The sequence below is a fragment of the Struthio camelus genome, chromosome 1, assembly GCF_040807025.1.
Source record: "Struthio camelus isolate bStrCam1 chromosome 1, bStrCam1.hap1, whole genome shotgun sequence".
Classification (NCBI taxonomy): Eukaryota; Metazoa; Chordata; class Aves; order Struthioniformes; family Struthionidae; genus Struthio; species Struthio camelus.
Window position 1 is genome coordinate 160478565 of NC_090942.1, and position 15219 is coordinate 160493783.

Genomic DNA, 15219 nt, shown 5'->3' on the forward strand with positions numbered 1-15219 from the left:
GAAAAATAATAAGTTTACCTATTTAATTTAATATTATTTAGGAAACACATAAAGGTTTTGTCCCTTAATACAATGCTTTGCATTCATCAGCATCAAGTTTTTCTGCATAAATATTAAAATGTTTTTCTCATAATATTCCAACCATGCACATACAGAAAGTATTAATTATAATAACATTTAAATAAAATCAAAGGTCAAAACAACCAACAGACAGTTGTGTTTGTCCTCGAATTGCTGCAAATTTTAGGCATTAGTTTCCATAATATGAAACAGGCATTCTCATTTCCTAGTGTAGTCTTTTAATACAAGGAAGTTAAAAAATGTATGTAGAATGAAATAGCTGGAAAATACGACGTCTGCTCTACAGGATGTTCTGATTGTAATTTGTTTTCATTCTGGAGCAGATACAAAGGTGAAAACAAAATTTTAATTCCCCCCAGAACACAGATGCATGTGTGTGGCTTGTGCGTGCGCTTGTATAAAGCCACTTTTCCACAAAGCAGAATAGCATAAGTTATTAAAGTAACATAAAATAAAAAATAGTGTGATGAGCATTTAAACTAACATTTAACGTGCCATGCTTTTCTGTATAAATTGATGAGAATAGAATAGAAATATTTGAACTTTATGGAAAAAGAATATTTCGCCAGTCAAAATGGTTTCGTTTTGATACTGCTGAAATCAAATGAAAATGTTTACTTCTTTTGTCCGTTGAAAGTGTCAAGAAAATCAACCTGTTCCTATGTAATATCTTAATTTCCGCAACCTACATTTTCCAAAATTACAGTTCTATTGATTTTGTCAACTAAATGTAAAGATTGTTTAATCACCTAACTTTATCACTGACTCTCATTGGAAATAATCTCTTTTGGAGGTTTGATCCTTTCTATCATTTCATTATTTATGCATTGTTTGTTTGTTTAGCCAGCTCTTTTCTGAGATTACCTACAGTTTCAGAACAGAACTGAGAAAAAAGGCCAATGGCAGAGAAATCCCATTAGCAGTCCAGCAGCTCTTTTACGCAGAGGGCTCTCCCTAAGAGCTGGTTTTTATGCTACAGTACACATGCAAAATATAGTTTTCCTGAAGTCAGATAGCCCTTGCTGCTCAAAACTGACAAAGTTCCCGGGGGGAGTTCACGTTTGTAACAGTACCCTTGTCAGAATTAATCAACTCTTGTACCAGTTAGCCATCTATATTTCGGTTGTGTAATCTACATAAAATACACATGTAAGCTATCTAAAAGATATCTCTGTTTGTGTGTTTGATACACAAAGCAGGCACTGAGGTTGATCCACACGTTCCTTAAAGAAGCAGCACTCACTCAGAGCAACACATAATCCTCTGGTGATTCAAACGTAAAAAGCTTTTTAGAGACTGTTCTGCTCAGATAGTGGTTTAGTTGGAAGGTAACAGTAGCTATTACTTCCCTGCTATGCATCATACATAAAATTTAAAGTGAATTTTACAACAAAAGCATTTTGTTGTAGGCATGCTCTGCTGAGGTCTTGCATTGCCGGCATGAAATCTGTAATTGCATTAACTTCTAGTCCTCCTGTTTCCTAGATAGTCTTTGATACATTCATCTTCTTTTGGCCAATGCTGTACCCAGTTCTAAAATGAGTGGCTCTCTTTTACAACTTTATCTGGACAAGCAAAGGCTTAGAAAGTTTTCCAGACTTTTTCAGCAGCTTTTCTCTGATCTTGTTATGAAGAATATCACAGCTTATGAAGAGAACCATTATTATTTTTAACTCCCTATTACACCCGGCAACTCTACCCTTTAGGGATATGGGATGCTGGAACAAATTAAAATGAGTTAAAGAAGTGCTAAAGGAGAGTAAATGCTGAAGTAGACATTTTTAAAAGATTTTAAATAAAGATTGAGGTAGCAACTCTAGGAAAGACAACATTATTGATAGTAATAATGTCCCAGAATAAAAGACAGAGGCAACAATTCATCCATATTCAAAAAGAAATAAAGCAAGGGACTTAAACATATACCCTAACTTTAAATACATGTATAATGCCTTTAGATAGTTCATACATTCATAGCTCTATGAATCAGGCAGGCATTAGACATGTACAGCGAGCATTGCTCGTTGCATATAGGAAAAGTTGCATACAGGAGTCTTTAAGGTTAGTTTTGGCTACAGGAAATCATATGCTAAAACTGAGGCTGATGGGAAGAGAAAAAAGGATTTTATTCTCCGCACACAGCTTACTCACTGTTATTGTTAATGAGTCATCATGGGCTAAAGACCACTGAGGTAAAACAATTCAATAGATTCTTGAAAGGTCACATGACTATTCTGCAGTGTAAAAATAATGTTTTAAAAATGAGTGTTGTTTCTGGGTCCAGTTCTGCTAGAAAATCTCAACTCATGCTCTACACTATTTCATGAATATTCTTGGAAAAATCCATGGATTAGTCAGTCACAGCCTGAGGTACTGCTCAGTATTCTAAAGACTACAGAATTAAGCCCAAAATAATCACATGTTTTGGTAGTAGCTCCACTGGAATCATGTCATACTGTCTCAAGGCAATATTATTAATGTCTTTATCACAGTAAAATATAATTACCTGATGTATTTGAAAACGTCAATGAACAGAATGCCTCTGAAGTTTGTTCATGAGAAGCTTTTTCCTTTTCAACTCTTATGTGAATTTTAAAGTTGTTCTTTGAAGATTTCAGCTTTGTATTGAAGAATGAGTATGGTAAAAGTTCGGTGTAAAGGAGTCAAAAATTGTTTCGATTCAAGAAATTTGCTACTTTGGAGAGTATTTCTGTTCTGACTTCTCTCTTCCTACTTTCTTTCCTTCCCAACATCCTCCACATCTACACAGTGAGAACTCTCTAATGATTTCAAGGTTCCCTTTTGTTTTATTATTTTGACAATCCAGCCAGTAACATCAGATTTTTGTTCAGTCAGAAAAAAGTAGAAGTAATTTTCTTGGAGAATAGCTAAATAAATACTTCCTTTCCTTGAAACAGCACACTGTGCCTTTAGAAAAGTGATAATAACAGAGGTCAGGATTGAAGGGGGAAGGGGCAGGAGAAGAAAACTGAATTCATGTCTTGAAAACTATGAAGAATTGGCGGCAACAGAGAATGAAACTGACTGAGCTTTTTCTCTCTGCTGCATCTTATGCAGTGTGACTCAGAAAATTCAGGCTACATATTCAATCTGTTTTGACCAAAATTAGGCTGTTTAGAATTCCTTGTATTGTGCATGTATGAGTGAGTGAGTGTGAGAGGGGGAGAGAGAAAGACTGTGGGTATATACACATAGTAAATATAACTTTAACTTCTCATCATTTTAGCAGTCTTAGTAAATATTGGTCATATGATTAAAATGAGCTTTGTGCCATTGTGCAGCCAGTTGCAAGTCTTCTAATGTTACGTCCAGGGCCATGACCAGCCAATACAGTCTTCCACCTGGCCATCCTGCACACACTGTGGAGAACAAATGCTGGCTCCCCTCCAGGCAAATCACGCAGCCAGTTTAGCTAATAGCTCTGTCTGATGGCCTTTCAAGACCAGAAAGAATAAGTCTGAGACACAGTCTAACATCACGTGTAATGCACAGTGTATCCTAACTGGAGACAATATCTGAACTGATTTTGCCTGCATAGAGACAAAAATGAGTGTTCTTCCTGATCTCCTGAAAGAAAAAGAACATGCTGTGTTCTTTTTTTTTTTCAAAATTCTCCACAAACAACCTTCCTTTTTTCTTCTTTAGCCTAAATCCACTTATTATCTGTAATGATTTGACAAGTAAATGCATTTCAGTGTCTGTTTTGTTTGTGAAGCGTTCATTTCTTGAATTGCTGAAGCTAGTTTTTTGTGATGGGTGACTGTTCACTGAAGTCATAAAATATTTTTTCTGCTTCCAGACTTTGGCTTGAAACTTGTAACATAGAAATAGAATGAATTCCAAACAATGAATCAATTAATCTGCTTAATTAATAATACATTTGTATCATGATATTATTCATCATTTACAAAAGCAATAACATTTTGATTTTGATCATTCTGGCTAGGCATCCATGTATATAAATATAGATGTATAAAGCTATCATTGTCCTCTGCACTTTTTGAAAAGTGTATTTTTCAATATTTCCCTACAGGAATAAGGTAGTGTAGGTTTAATTTATTTAAGTGTGCAAAATTACTAAGGCCACTAAACCCTTCTGCGATCTTATAGCTATGTTTTTGTATATGAAAGTTGACCATATTTGTCTGTGATACTATCATCCCTGAATCATATCTTATCTAATAGCAAGGACTGAATCCTTGCTTCAGGTATGGAGTGCCTACAGTTCTGCTGATGGCAATCTTACTCCTTCACTAAGCAGACAAATCAAAGATAAGATATTTAACTAAATACATGTATTTACTGTATGCATGTGGCTGCCCTAATGCCTTAATAATCCAGCTATCTCACTTTCCTCCCTGTGTGCTTCCTCCTTGCAAAAAAGAGTTAAAAAAAAAAAAAGTAAAATGTGGAGGTTTTTGCATCCTGTGAGATTGGTCTGCCAGATTTCTGATTAGCAACAGAACAATGAATTTTCAAAGGTTTTCAGCATCTCCCAAAACAGCTAGAAACAATCCCATCTTTAGTATTTTTGTATATATATTATTATATTGATCTAATACATGCAAATGCATGCAACATACGTACAAGATCATAATATGCAGCAGAAATCATAAGCTTAAGAAGCCCAAAAGCTAGGTGTATTGGTATTTCTTTTCTTTTGGTAGGCTTTTCGGTGGCTTGGCTTAAATTCATAAAATATTTGTTAATAAAAATGATGCTTTTGTCTTCTGAGGTTTTGATTTAGTGTAAAATCATTAAAGATTTCCTCTTATTTCTTGAAAAACCTTTGGCAGTTGCATATCCTTATATTTTCTCTGTAGGTTATGTATCTTATCTCAGCATATATATCTCAGTATATATATCTTATGTATATTATCTCATTATTATGTCCCAGTTTAGTTCAGTTCATGTAGGGAGTTTGTTTGTCTTTTTTTCTTTCTTTCTTTTTAATTGAAGCTATCGTAAAGCAAAAGTCCTGAAAAAAAGGCTTTCTACAGCCCCTCGTTGCTTTCCATGGAATGTAATCCAAGATACATATTTCATTGACTTGAATCTTGAGACAGTGTATATTCTGAAGGAGCAAGAATTTGACTCTAGAGATCATTACTTAATGTGAAATCTGGAGGATTTTCTCTGCCTTTGGCTATCTGACACATGGTCTTCCCACCCCCCACCCCTCACCCCTTTGTCTTTTGTCTAACTAACTTCGGGAAAATCCCAATATAAGAGCAGGGAGCAGAATGAAAGAAGCAGCCAGGAAATAGTATCATAATGCCACTTACAATCAGAGTGAAAGTATATCATCTTAAAATAGAAAACAGAAAATATATGGGAGATATGAGAAAATAATGCTTAAAAATGTGCCTTTATGAATCTTTCACTGGCTTCTATGTTTTATGAATTTTATTGCTCAAAGCATCCCATATCAACTATAATTTGTAATATTATCTTTTAAGCTACAGTTAACCGTAGAGAAGAGGAATGGGAGTTTAGTAGTGAGTCACTTTACTCAGTTTTAAACATTCTCCTGGACTGTACTACATAAGGCAGAACAATCTTTTTCCAAATGAACTTACAGGCACAAACACAATCTGTTGATGCTTAAATGTGACCAATGTTGCATAATAGGCAGCTAATCAGTTACAGGAGATGATATCATCTAGGGTTTGGGGTTTTCTTTATTTTTTTTTTAACTTTTTTTGATTTGCAGCAACAACACTTGCTCAAGAACAAAGGACATATCTTAGCAGAGATTATGTCAACAGGGCACAAATATTTATTTTGTTGTCCTAACCAATGTCCTCAAAGATTTTCTATATCTTTTGCCAGTGAGCCATAATTTGCTCAAGCTACCGTAAAGACTTCCCATAAATGTCAGTTAGGCTCCAGTGCTTCAGGCAGAGCGAATTTCTCGATTATTCCAGAAATTAGAGTTATTTATCTGTCTCAGCATGCCATAAAACTATGTAAGAAAGAACGAGAATATTCTGTTGATGCGTGAATGTAAGATGCATTGTTTGCTAGGTTGCTAGGTTGCAAGGATGAAGTATTGACATGGAAAAAAAGGGGCAGGAGTATATTATTTAAAAAAAAAATCCTTTCTTCAGTTTTTTCAAGGAAAATGTGGAATATCCCTCTTATTTTTCACAGATTTCTAGGGATCAGTTCAACACAGCAACACAGCAATTAATATTGTGCAATTCAGAACAGATCTTAAATAAGAGCTATGTTAAATAAAAAGCAACTACAATTACAGAAAGAGAAGAAGGAAAAAGGAAAACTGCTCTTACAATCTATTTTGTATTTCAGTAAGATAACAACATTGTAGCATTTACTAGACATGAAAAATTTAATATATGTAACATTTTCCCCATACAGATAAGCAATATTCATCTGACAATTTCACCTGACACACTGAAAATGATATTGGAAAATATTAATAATAAAACGTAGCTAATGCTTTAAACTGCTTTCTATATAATATGTATTAACAGGGCCATTTACTATGACTATAAATCTTTATATTTAGCCATTGATGTCCTTTAACAAAAAAGAAAGATATTCTCTTATTAAAGCATAGCTGGTAAAATGCATACTATACTCATCATACAAGTCAACATGTATTGTTTTTGTTGATTTCAGCCCTTATTATAATGTGCATGTTTTAAGACTGTAAAAGACTGTTTTAAGACTAGATTTGCTAGCATTTGGGATTTGCTAGTAGACAGGGCAGAATTCCTAACTAATCAAAAACTCTACTATCCAGTGTATAAGAAGGAATACTAGCTGATCAAAATGCATAAAATATCTACTTTGCTATTAGGAAAATTACAGTAAATTTCAGTTCCAAATTACAGTCTTCTAATATTTAAGCCAGAGAAGTCTCCTCCACTACCACTGATTCTAAGACCCCAAAGAAGACTTTGGCGTGCTCTGGATCTGCTTAATCAGTTTGATCAGTCATGGGACTTATGAAACGGGTACTGAGTAGTACACAGAAACAAGAAATCAGGTTAAGTACTTTCTGTTGGGTAGCACATCTTTAGGTATGTAAAACCTTGTTTTGTGTAAAACCTTTGGGGCCTAGAATATCTAAGATGCCTAAGCAGGGTAGGAGAGATTACTCTGGATCTTTACTGTGAAAGTAGGCATTTAGATCATGTCTCAACTATTTAATAAGAGTGGACAGGGACTGCTCTCTGGCCTAGAGGCCAGCCAGTCCAGAACAGTTTATCTGTAGACATTTACATTTTTTCCCTTTCCTCCGAAAAAAAAAGCATGGCTATATCAAAATTACTTCCTGGGAGCAGTCCCTGGAGTATGACTTTTCCCAGACCATGCATGAGCACTGCTTGGAACTGTACTAGTTAGCACAGGCCAAAACTGCGGAGGCAGCGAGCTCACAAATAAGTGGTAAAGGTGATCACTGATCAGTGCTCAATCCTTGCTCTGAGCCTATTTTTCTTCCTTATTCAGATGTGACTTTAAATTCCACCTCAGCTGAAATCTAAGTACCCAAGTGTTTATTTGGCACTTTTCTACCCTATTCACTCCTTCAGCTACTCAGAGGTTTTCACTTTTAGCAAGGCCTGAAAAAAGGACGACCACTGTGGGAAGGGCTGAAGATCAGTCATACTGATCTAGGTTGCTTTGATGCACATCCCCAGAGCCTCACCTGCTACTTCTGGGAGCTGCTGGAGCGTTCTGCAGATGCAATTTGGCCCATAAACCTAAGGTCTATTTTGAAGAAGCCAGAGCGTAGGCGTAGGAAGGCTGAGAAGTATCAGTATCTCTTTCCAGTATGAGTTATGACATAACTGTATATCTGAAAATCTCTGTTTTTCTGTTGTAGTCAGGCAGGTAAAAAAGAGTATAGTTTCCCCAAATGGTACCAGTATATTAAAAATTTTGATAGAAATTGCAGGCAAGGATGAGAGGGTACAATAAAAAGGATATGGAGTGGGAGGTGCTTATCTGAGAAACAGATCTCAGAAGAAGGTATACTCACGCGGACTTTAAACATACAGACAATAGCTCAAATACAATTTTCATTCAAAGCCTGAGAGCTTGTGAAAAGATCAGAGCAGGAAGATGATGTCTATGAACTGAGAGTGGGTACATAAAAATGCTCATGGGAGCCTATGAGCAGGCTATTTATTTCTGGTCTTGAATAAACATTAATTTCCTGCTAATATAGACATACGGGTTTATTTGTTATCTTGTTACCTAGTATTAGGTGCTGTTCAATACCCTCCCTATAAGCTGATATAAATTTTTAAATGTGATTCATAAGCTTATTATCTTATTACTCTTAAGTCAATCCTATTTTATAAAGAGTAAATGTGAGTCCATATGAAATGGGTCTAGAGTGTTAGAGATCAGAAGGAAACATTTGTTAAGATTTATCTGCTATCAGAGCCAGAGTTCCTGCCTCCAACCAGTAGATTATGCTTGCTGAATAATTAAAAATAGAAAAACAATTACTTTGCTTCTTTCACTGTTATAAAAGTCAATAAAGCAATTGAGCTATTAAAATATGGTGGGATAAACAGTCAATACTAGGAAACCAATTGCTGTTTAGAAGTAAGTTTATTTAAGAACAAAAAGTACACACATCACCTAATCTTCTGTCTCATTCATCATTTATTGCAGATAAGAACCCCGTGCAAGCAATTAAAATTGAATTTGTAATGAAAACATTCTTGTTCTACAGAGTGCAGTAGGTAAAAGCTACTATAAAGAGGTAATCATTAGCCATAGATTAGTGATAAAGGTTGCACTTTATCACCTAGCAACATCACCCATACCTGCTGCCACTGCAAACAAACTAAAATATAAGCTTTGTGATTCTGGAACTACTACACTGGAATTAATTACATAATTTAAATTTTTACTAACACTAAAAAAAATTACAACTGATAAGATGAAACACGATGAAATTGTACCAAATCCTTTGCTAAATTACTCTTTCCAGGTGTCAGTTCTTGAACTTTTAGTTCTAAATTTTTTTTTTTATTAACAATTGGTTTATAAAGAAGGAAAATAATTAGTTAATTATACTGCTTTTCAGTCTGTAATAAAAGAAATGTAGTTACCAAGCTTTTTAGATATTTCTGAATGAATGCAGGAAGAAAATTCTCATTATATAACAACCTAGATAGTAAATATCTAGCCAGTGAATAAGGTACCTCAAAACAGAAAAAGTAGAAAAGAAAAATAAGAAATAAGTAAGTTGCTCTTGTACTTAGTCATAAAAGTGTTTCATCACCTTGGTCGCCTAGTGTTCAATCTATTTTCGTATGGTCCCACATGTGAAGCACTTCTGTGTCTCAAAGACTCAGCTTAACTCTTATGCAAATAGTGCTACTCAAAGAGAACTGGTTAAAGAAACTAAAGTCAATGTTTTTATTTTATTTTGTTTAAATGATGATGATGATGATGATGATGATGATGATGATGATAGCAATAATCACAGCTCTTGCTGCCACGGCTACCCAGCATCAGATGACAACATCTTTAATGCATTTTATTTTGCCCTCAAATGTAAATTTTGTCCCTCACTGCTATAGATTTATCCCCTAGTTTACAGCTGTTGGTGTTCAGGCACCCTAGCGCCTGTTAAATGCTGTGGACTGGATAAGGCTTTATAGGAAGAGAAGCAGCACCATCTATCGTGACCTGAAGGCTTAGCTTTACACGATACAAAGAGCAAAGCAGGCCCGACCTCAGTTTGAAATTCTTTTTTGCGCTCATATTCCTAGACTTTTTTCCAAAACAGTTCCAAATGAGGTTAGAACCATAGTTTATCTATGAAGATACAGTGCTAGAGGGATGTGGTATGTGTGTATGTGTGTGTGGACGCAATGAAAAGGTGCATCCAAGACAGTTAGTTACCTGTCTACAAACTAAGGTAACATACCAGCATTAGCCTAGTGCTGACTGACTATTGCTTTTAAATGGCAATAATTTTAAATAGCTTGGCTGGGGTTTTCATTTTTGAAGTGGGAGGGTAGTCAACTTTGTTTTACTCAAGTGATATTCTCTTAGAATTTCATTTCAGAAGCAGCACTAAAGTAGGTGTACAGTACAGTATGTGCTTCTAACAATGACAGTGCTATTGTCATCCATCTATACTTCTGATTCTTCTCTTTTTCCAGACTGTCTACAAAGCCTGGCTCTGTTCCCAGTATTTTGAAGTCACACAGTTTCACTGCAGCAACAGAATTCCTTGCAAGCAATACTGTTTGGAGGTTCAGACAAGGTGTCCCTTTATATTACCTGACAATGATGATGTCATCTACGGAGGACTATCAAGTTTCATCTGTACAGGTATAGTACAGAAAAGCTCATCTTGCTTATTTTCGTAAGTTTAAATGCGAAAGAGAATGTATATAGCATTTCCTCTAGTAGCTTTAAGTATGTGACTCAGAAAGTTTTCCTCATTGCAAAGATTCTTAGAGGTGCTAGAGTTTGAGCCTAGGTTTAGTAAGGCAAATTTTCGCTACAGCTTGCCACAGTCATTAACTTTGCAAAACAAAGTTGCTAAAATAAATTTGTTCTGGTTGTTTTTTATGCTTAGTAATTTTAGTGGAGGCTTCTGGTAGCTCTGTATCATGAGCTAAGACAAAAAGGCAAGATCTGTTTTTACTACATTCACCTTTCTTCACCTATATTCTTCCATCAGATAAATGAAGTAGTATCTGAGGAGTAGCTTGCAAGACCGTGGGCCACTCTTGGATGGTGAATTCGGAAGGAAAGGGCTTTCATTAGTGAAGAATTATGAGGATTAGCTGTTCCCCTGTGAAGATCTGATCTTTTTATCTCTTCTTCACTCTTGTTACATTCTGGGAGCATTTTTAATTAAACACTATTGCTAGTATAGGCCTACACTATGTTTAATAAAGTAATATGTTTCCTTTTACTTTCCATTCTGATTCAAATATTATCCCAGAATAACTCAAACAGAGGTCTCAGGTACCTCACACTTTCACATGCTCAGCACTGAGTGGATCTTCACTTACACAAAAATTTAGCTTGCATCAGTGTCATCTGCAGGATCCTGGTGCCTATAATATCATCCCACAATTTCAAAGAGGTTTAGGCACCTTATTCCCATTAAACCAAACAGAAGAGATTTCAGCACTTAGATCATTTAACAGCCTGGTCTGAATATCTAAAATTGGGCATTCTCCACTTCAAAGTAGGGCTGCACTGGAAAGCTTGATACTAAATGAGTTGCTCAATGTCAGCTAGTTAAAAATAGACTAAACAATAAAACTTCAGGAATGTTCTATACCAGGCAGCCATAATAATTGTGGCAACCAATTTCACTTTATACTCTGTATTTGGATTTAGGCAGATTATGATAGCAAGATTTTTACTATGGTCCTGCTTGAAGATTAAGTCTCCTGCACAAAATCCAGCAATATTTATCCCTAGGCAAAAGACAGTGTAAAGAACTGTAAGCTGAATTCTAGTTTAGTAGTCATCAATAGGGTAATAGTGCTCAGCACCTGTCTTCAATGCATTTCCTAAATACTAATTCTCTTCCAATATGAAAATATGAATGTGGAGTAAACAAATGAGGATTATTTTCCAGTTTAGGATAGGACAGTACAAGCTGGAGTGAAAGACTTAGGGCATTTTATTTACAACATTTATGCATATAAAAATGTAGGGGGGTGTGTGTATGTGTGTGAGTGCGTGTATGTACACGTGTGTGCACACTTGCACACATACACAAGGACAAAGAATAAAAATCTAATAAACAAAAACATCTTAGTAACTATTCCAGAACATTTCTTAGGAAATACATATCCACTTCTTCATTTCATTTTCTGGGTCATCTCCAAGTCCAGATTCATTCCGAAAACATACAAAGTAGACGACTTTTCAAAGATTCCTGACAGTTAATATCACCAAGTTCAGGATGAAAAGGAGATTTAGGGAAGGATTAAATTAATTTTATTGAAGATATTAATAGTGTGTCTGCATATGAACTCTGTGACTAAGCTCCCGCTGCAGTTGATGAAGACATGGTGTATACAGCCAGAAGAGCTGAGCTATTTAGTTTATCCTATTTATCTATCAGCTGACTGACTCTCTAGACCTCACTGATTGTACTGTGTACATATTTTTGGCTGAAGCTGGTTTTAGTCACTAAGGTCTTAGTGACTAGGGCAGTGCACATAGTTGCTTGATTTTTTCTGTCTGCTTGAGACAGGTGTCACAGCGGCAGTGGGACAGAGCACTTACCCACAGATCCATAGGAAACAGCATATTGGCACTAGGCAGTTGTGTGCAAGAAATAATGCTGAGGAGAGGTATGAGGCTGCAAGTCAAACTTTTGCCAGGATACAGGCCCATTGCCACCATCTTTTTAATCAGTAACTCAGTGTAAAAACACTTCCTGCCCCTGAACAACGAGAATTTAAGAGTAATACCTTCTGATAAACCAAAGAATTAAACTTTTCTGCAGCTTAATGAAAATAGAATTATTTCATGTAAACTCAAACGTGCTCAACAACAGTCTGGAAATACTCTAACTCAGCACAGCTGGTGGCCTGACAGGTTGGATTTCTTCTGTAGAAAACTTCCTGAAAGTGGGTGTCCCGCATCTTGAGGGATCCTTTCTCCTGCTGTACTTTCTGTGAGTTCCTGGCTAGTAGACATGTTCTCAGAATTTCTAGTTGTTGATCCTGCTGTTGCTGAGCTGCATGAAGTTTATTAGCAAAAAAAAAGAGACAGTCAGGTTGAAGGTGGGACTTGGGATTTAGATGTTATGACTGGTTGTCTCGTGTCTCCATTTGACTGAAGTTCACTGTGAAGCTGGCTCTGGTGTTCCACTACCAGAAGTAAAGCAGGAGTAAATTTTGTGTTCAGGGATTCCTTATGAACCATATTTGGCCACAAATCCTCACTCACTTAAATCAGGCCTGAACATCTCTTTTCCTCCTAACTTTGGTAATATCCCACAGAGAGCAAAATGCTACCAGTTCTTTTTCAAAATGTTGACTTAGATTTTAGAAAGACCTAGCAGGAACTGAGTTAGGTTGTGCTGCAGTGAGACTTTTTTCCCGCTATAAAACAAATGAAAGACTGTCAGGCTGCCTAAGGAATACTATTAGTTATGAAATATTAGATGATGCTTATGAGATGATTTCTCTCTGCTAAATTGTGGGAATTTGGGGATCCTTTTTTTCAACAATAACATCTTAGAAGCAACAGTTTTATAATCAGGATTTCTCTTCCTCCTCTCCATGGTAACAGACCATTTCCTCTAAGGTCCAGTAGAGATTTAGGTTAATGGAAAGACAGAGGATTGATTCCTGTAAAACGTTTCAGTGCTTTGTGGAAGCCAAGTAAGATGAAAAGGTATATTGGTTATAGCTGTTTTTACTTGATGTTGAATACAGCACAGAGCACAGGATGTAAATATAAATGTTACACGCTGTTTTCCAATTGCAGCTAGAAAAGAGGTTTGGCTGCTATTGTGACACTCAATTTTTGCCTTCCCTTTATAGCTGCAGACTAATTTGTAGTAGCAGGGCAGAGACACCTAGTGGAAATAGGGGGACAAATCAGCATTGAGAAAAATAAGCTAGATCACTTTCCTTCTTTGGAAATATTATTCGTCACATTGTGAAATGAATAAATATCAGACTAGCTTAAAAACAATAGGAAGCTGTGACAGTAAACCCATATAATTTTTTTTCTTTTAGGGTAAGATTTTCTGGAGGCTAAAGGAGGCAAAATAAAAGTATGAAGGCTATAGAAAGGAATAATAATAAAAATAGCAGTTTTATTCTTCCTTGGAAGGTCCATGTGATGAGAAAAGAGAATAGGAATGACTTTTTTTACTCCTCAAGCAACTTTAAAATCATTGTGATGTTAGAATTCCTAAATGGATGTATTTTAAAATGCTTCAAAAAGGGAAATATGGTTATAAGAAGAGTCACTACATGTGACAGGTTACAGACATTTGTCTTAATGCTAAGAATCATATATAGCAGTGGTATACTTTCCCAGTACTTTGACACCATTAAATTAAAGCCAACAGGATTTTAAGAAACATTAAGGTTGTAGTTTATGATATGGATTAATAATGACTTCTTGAACTCCCATAGGACTGGTACAATGGATAAGAAGTAGTTTAGTCTGAGAAAGTTTTACTTAAATACCTGAAAGCACACAGCTGGAATAGTGCAGGGGCTGCTACACTCATTCTGTATCACTGGAACTTATCTTTCAGAGAAATGCATGTGAGGCTGTGGGAGAACTGTGGTACAAAAGAAAGTACGTGGGTCATTAATCAAAGCGATCAGAATCACAGCGTGGTCCTGATTATGGGGAACATGCAGTTAGCTAGAAAAAAAGCTTTTTTTCTTTCTTTCTTTCTTCTAAGAAATAGAGAGAAAGAATTGCCTGGGTTTTTCCATCAGGCATCAGGCACTGTTCTGGAACACATTGTTTTTCATATTCATTAAAATTGAATGTTTGCTATGAGTTTAGACCTTTGGAGTTTATACCCATATGATTAAAATTTCCAGTAGTTCCATCTGACATTTCTCAGTGCAGCTCAGAAATCTAGAATTACCTATTCAAAACAGAGCCTTATTTAAGAGAGATAATACTGCTGTTTAGGCCTACATTCACACATGCACACAACAGATTACAAGTGAGTCCCATGTAAAGTTCCAGGACAAGTTTTTGACTTGAGACTTCTATGAAAACACTGTGAATACCAGTGGGACTGTCTTCTTTCGTAGATTAGTCATTTTTAACTTTTTTCCCTGTGTGAATGGTATATGTGAAAGTTTTCTTTCACACATGTTCTTGGAGTGTGAAAAGAAAGTTGAAAAACTGATGACTGCCTATGCACAGAGCCCTGGGAAGAGACTACTAATATCTCACAATTCCTGCTTTTCCCATGCCTCTCTGACAGCTGGTTTGTGGACTGGCCCAGCCCATGGTCTGCTTCTGTCTGGCTTGTCTGCCATCTCCCAGCAGAGAGAGAGAGAGGATGTAGAGAGCATAAATGCTTCCATCACAGCCACAATCACCCCCTCAGGCCTTCAGCTTGCTCCACCCAGAAAACCTGAGAGCTCAGTCACCATC

General features: G+C 36.1%; 1 protein-coding gene across 1 annotated transcript in view; it reads left to right on the forward strand.

Moving 5' to 3' along the window:
• NALF1 (NALCN channel auxiliary factor 1) overlaps positions 1-15219 on the forward strand; it is a 501997-nt gene that overhangs the window by 471546 nt on the left and 15232 nt on the right. Inside the window, exon 2 of the mRNA XM_068927581.1 lies at positions 10260-10431. Coding sequence (XP_068783682.1) covers positions 10260-10431 — 172 coding nt within the window. The remainder of the gene's footprint in view (positions 1-10259; positions 10432-15219) is intronic.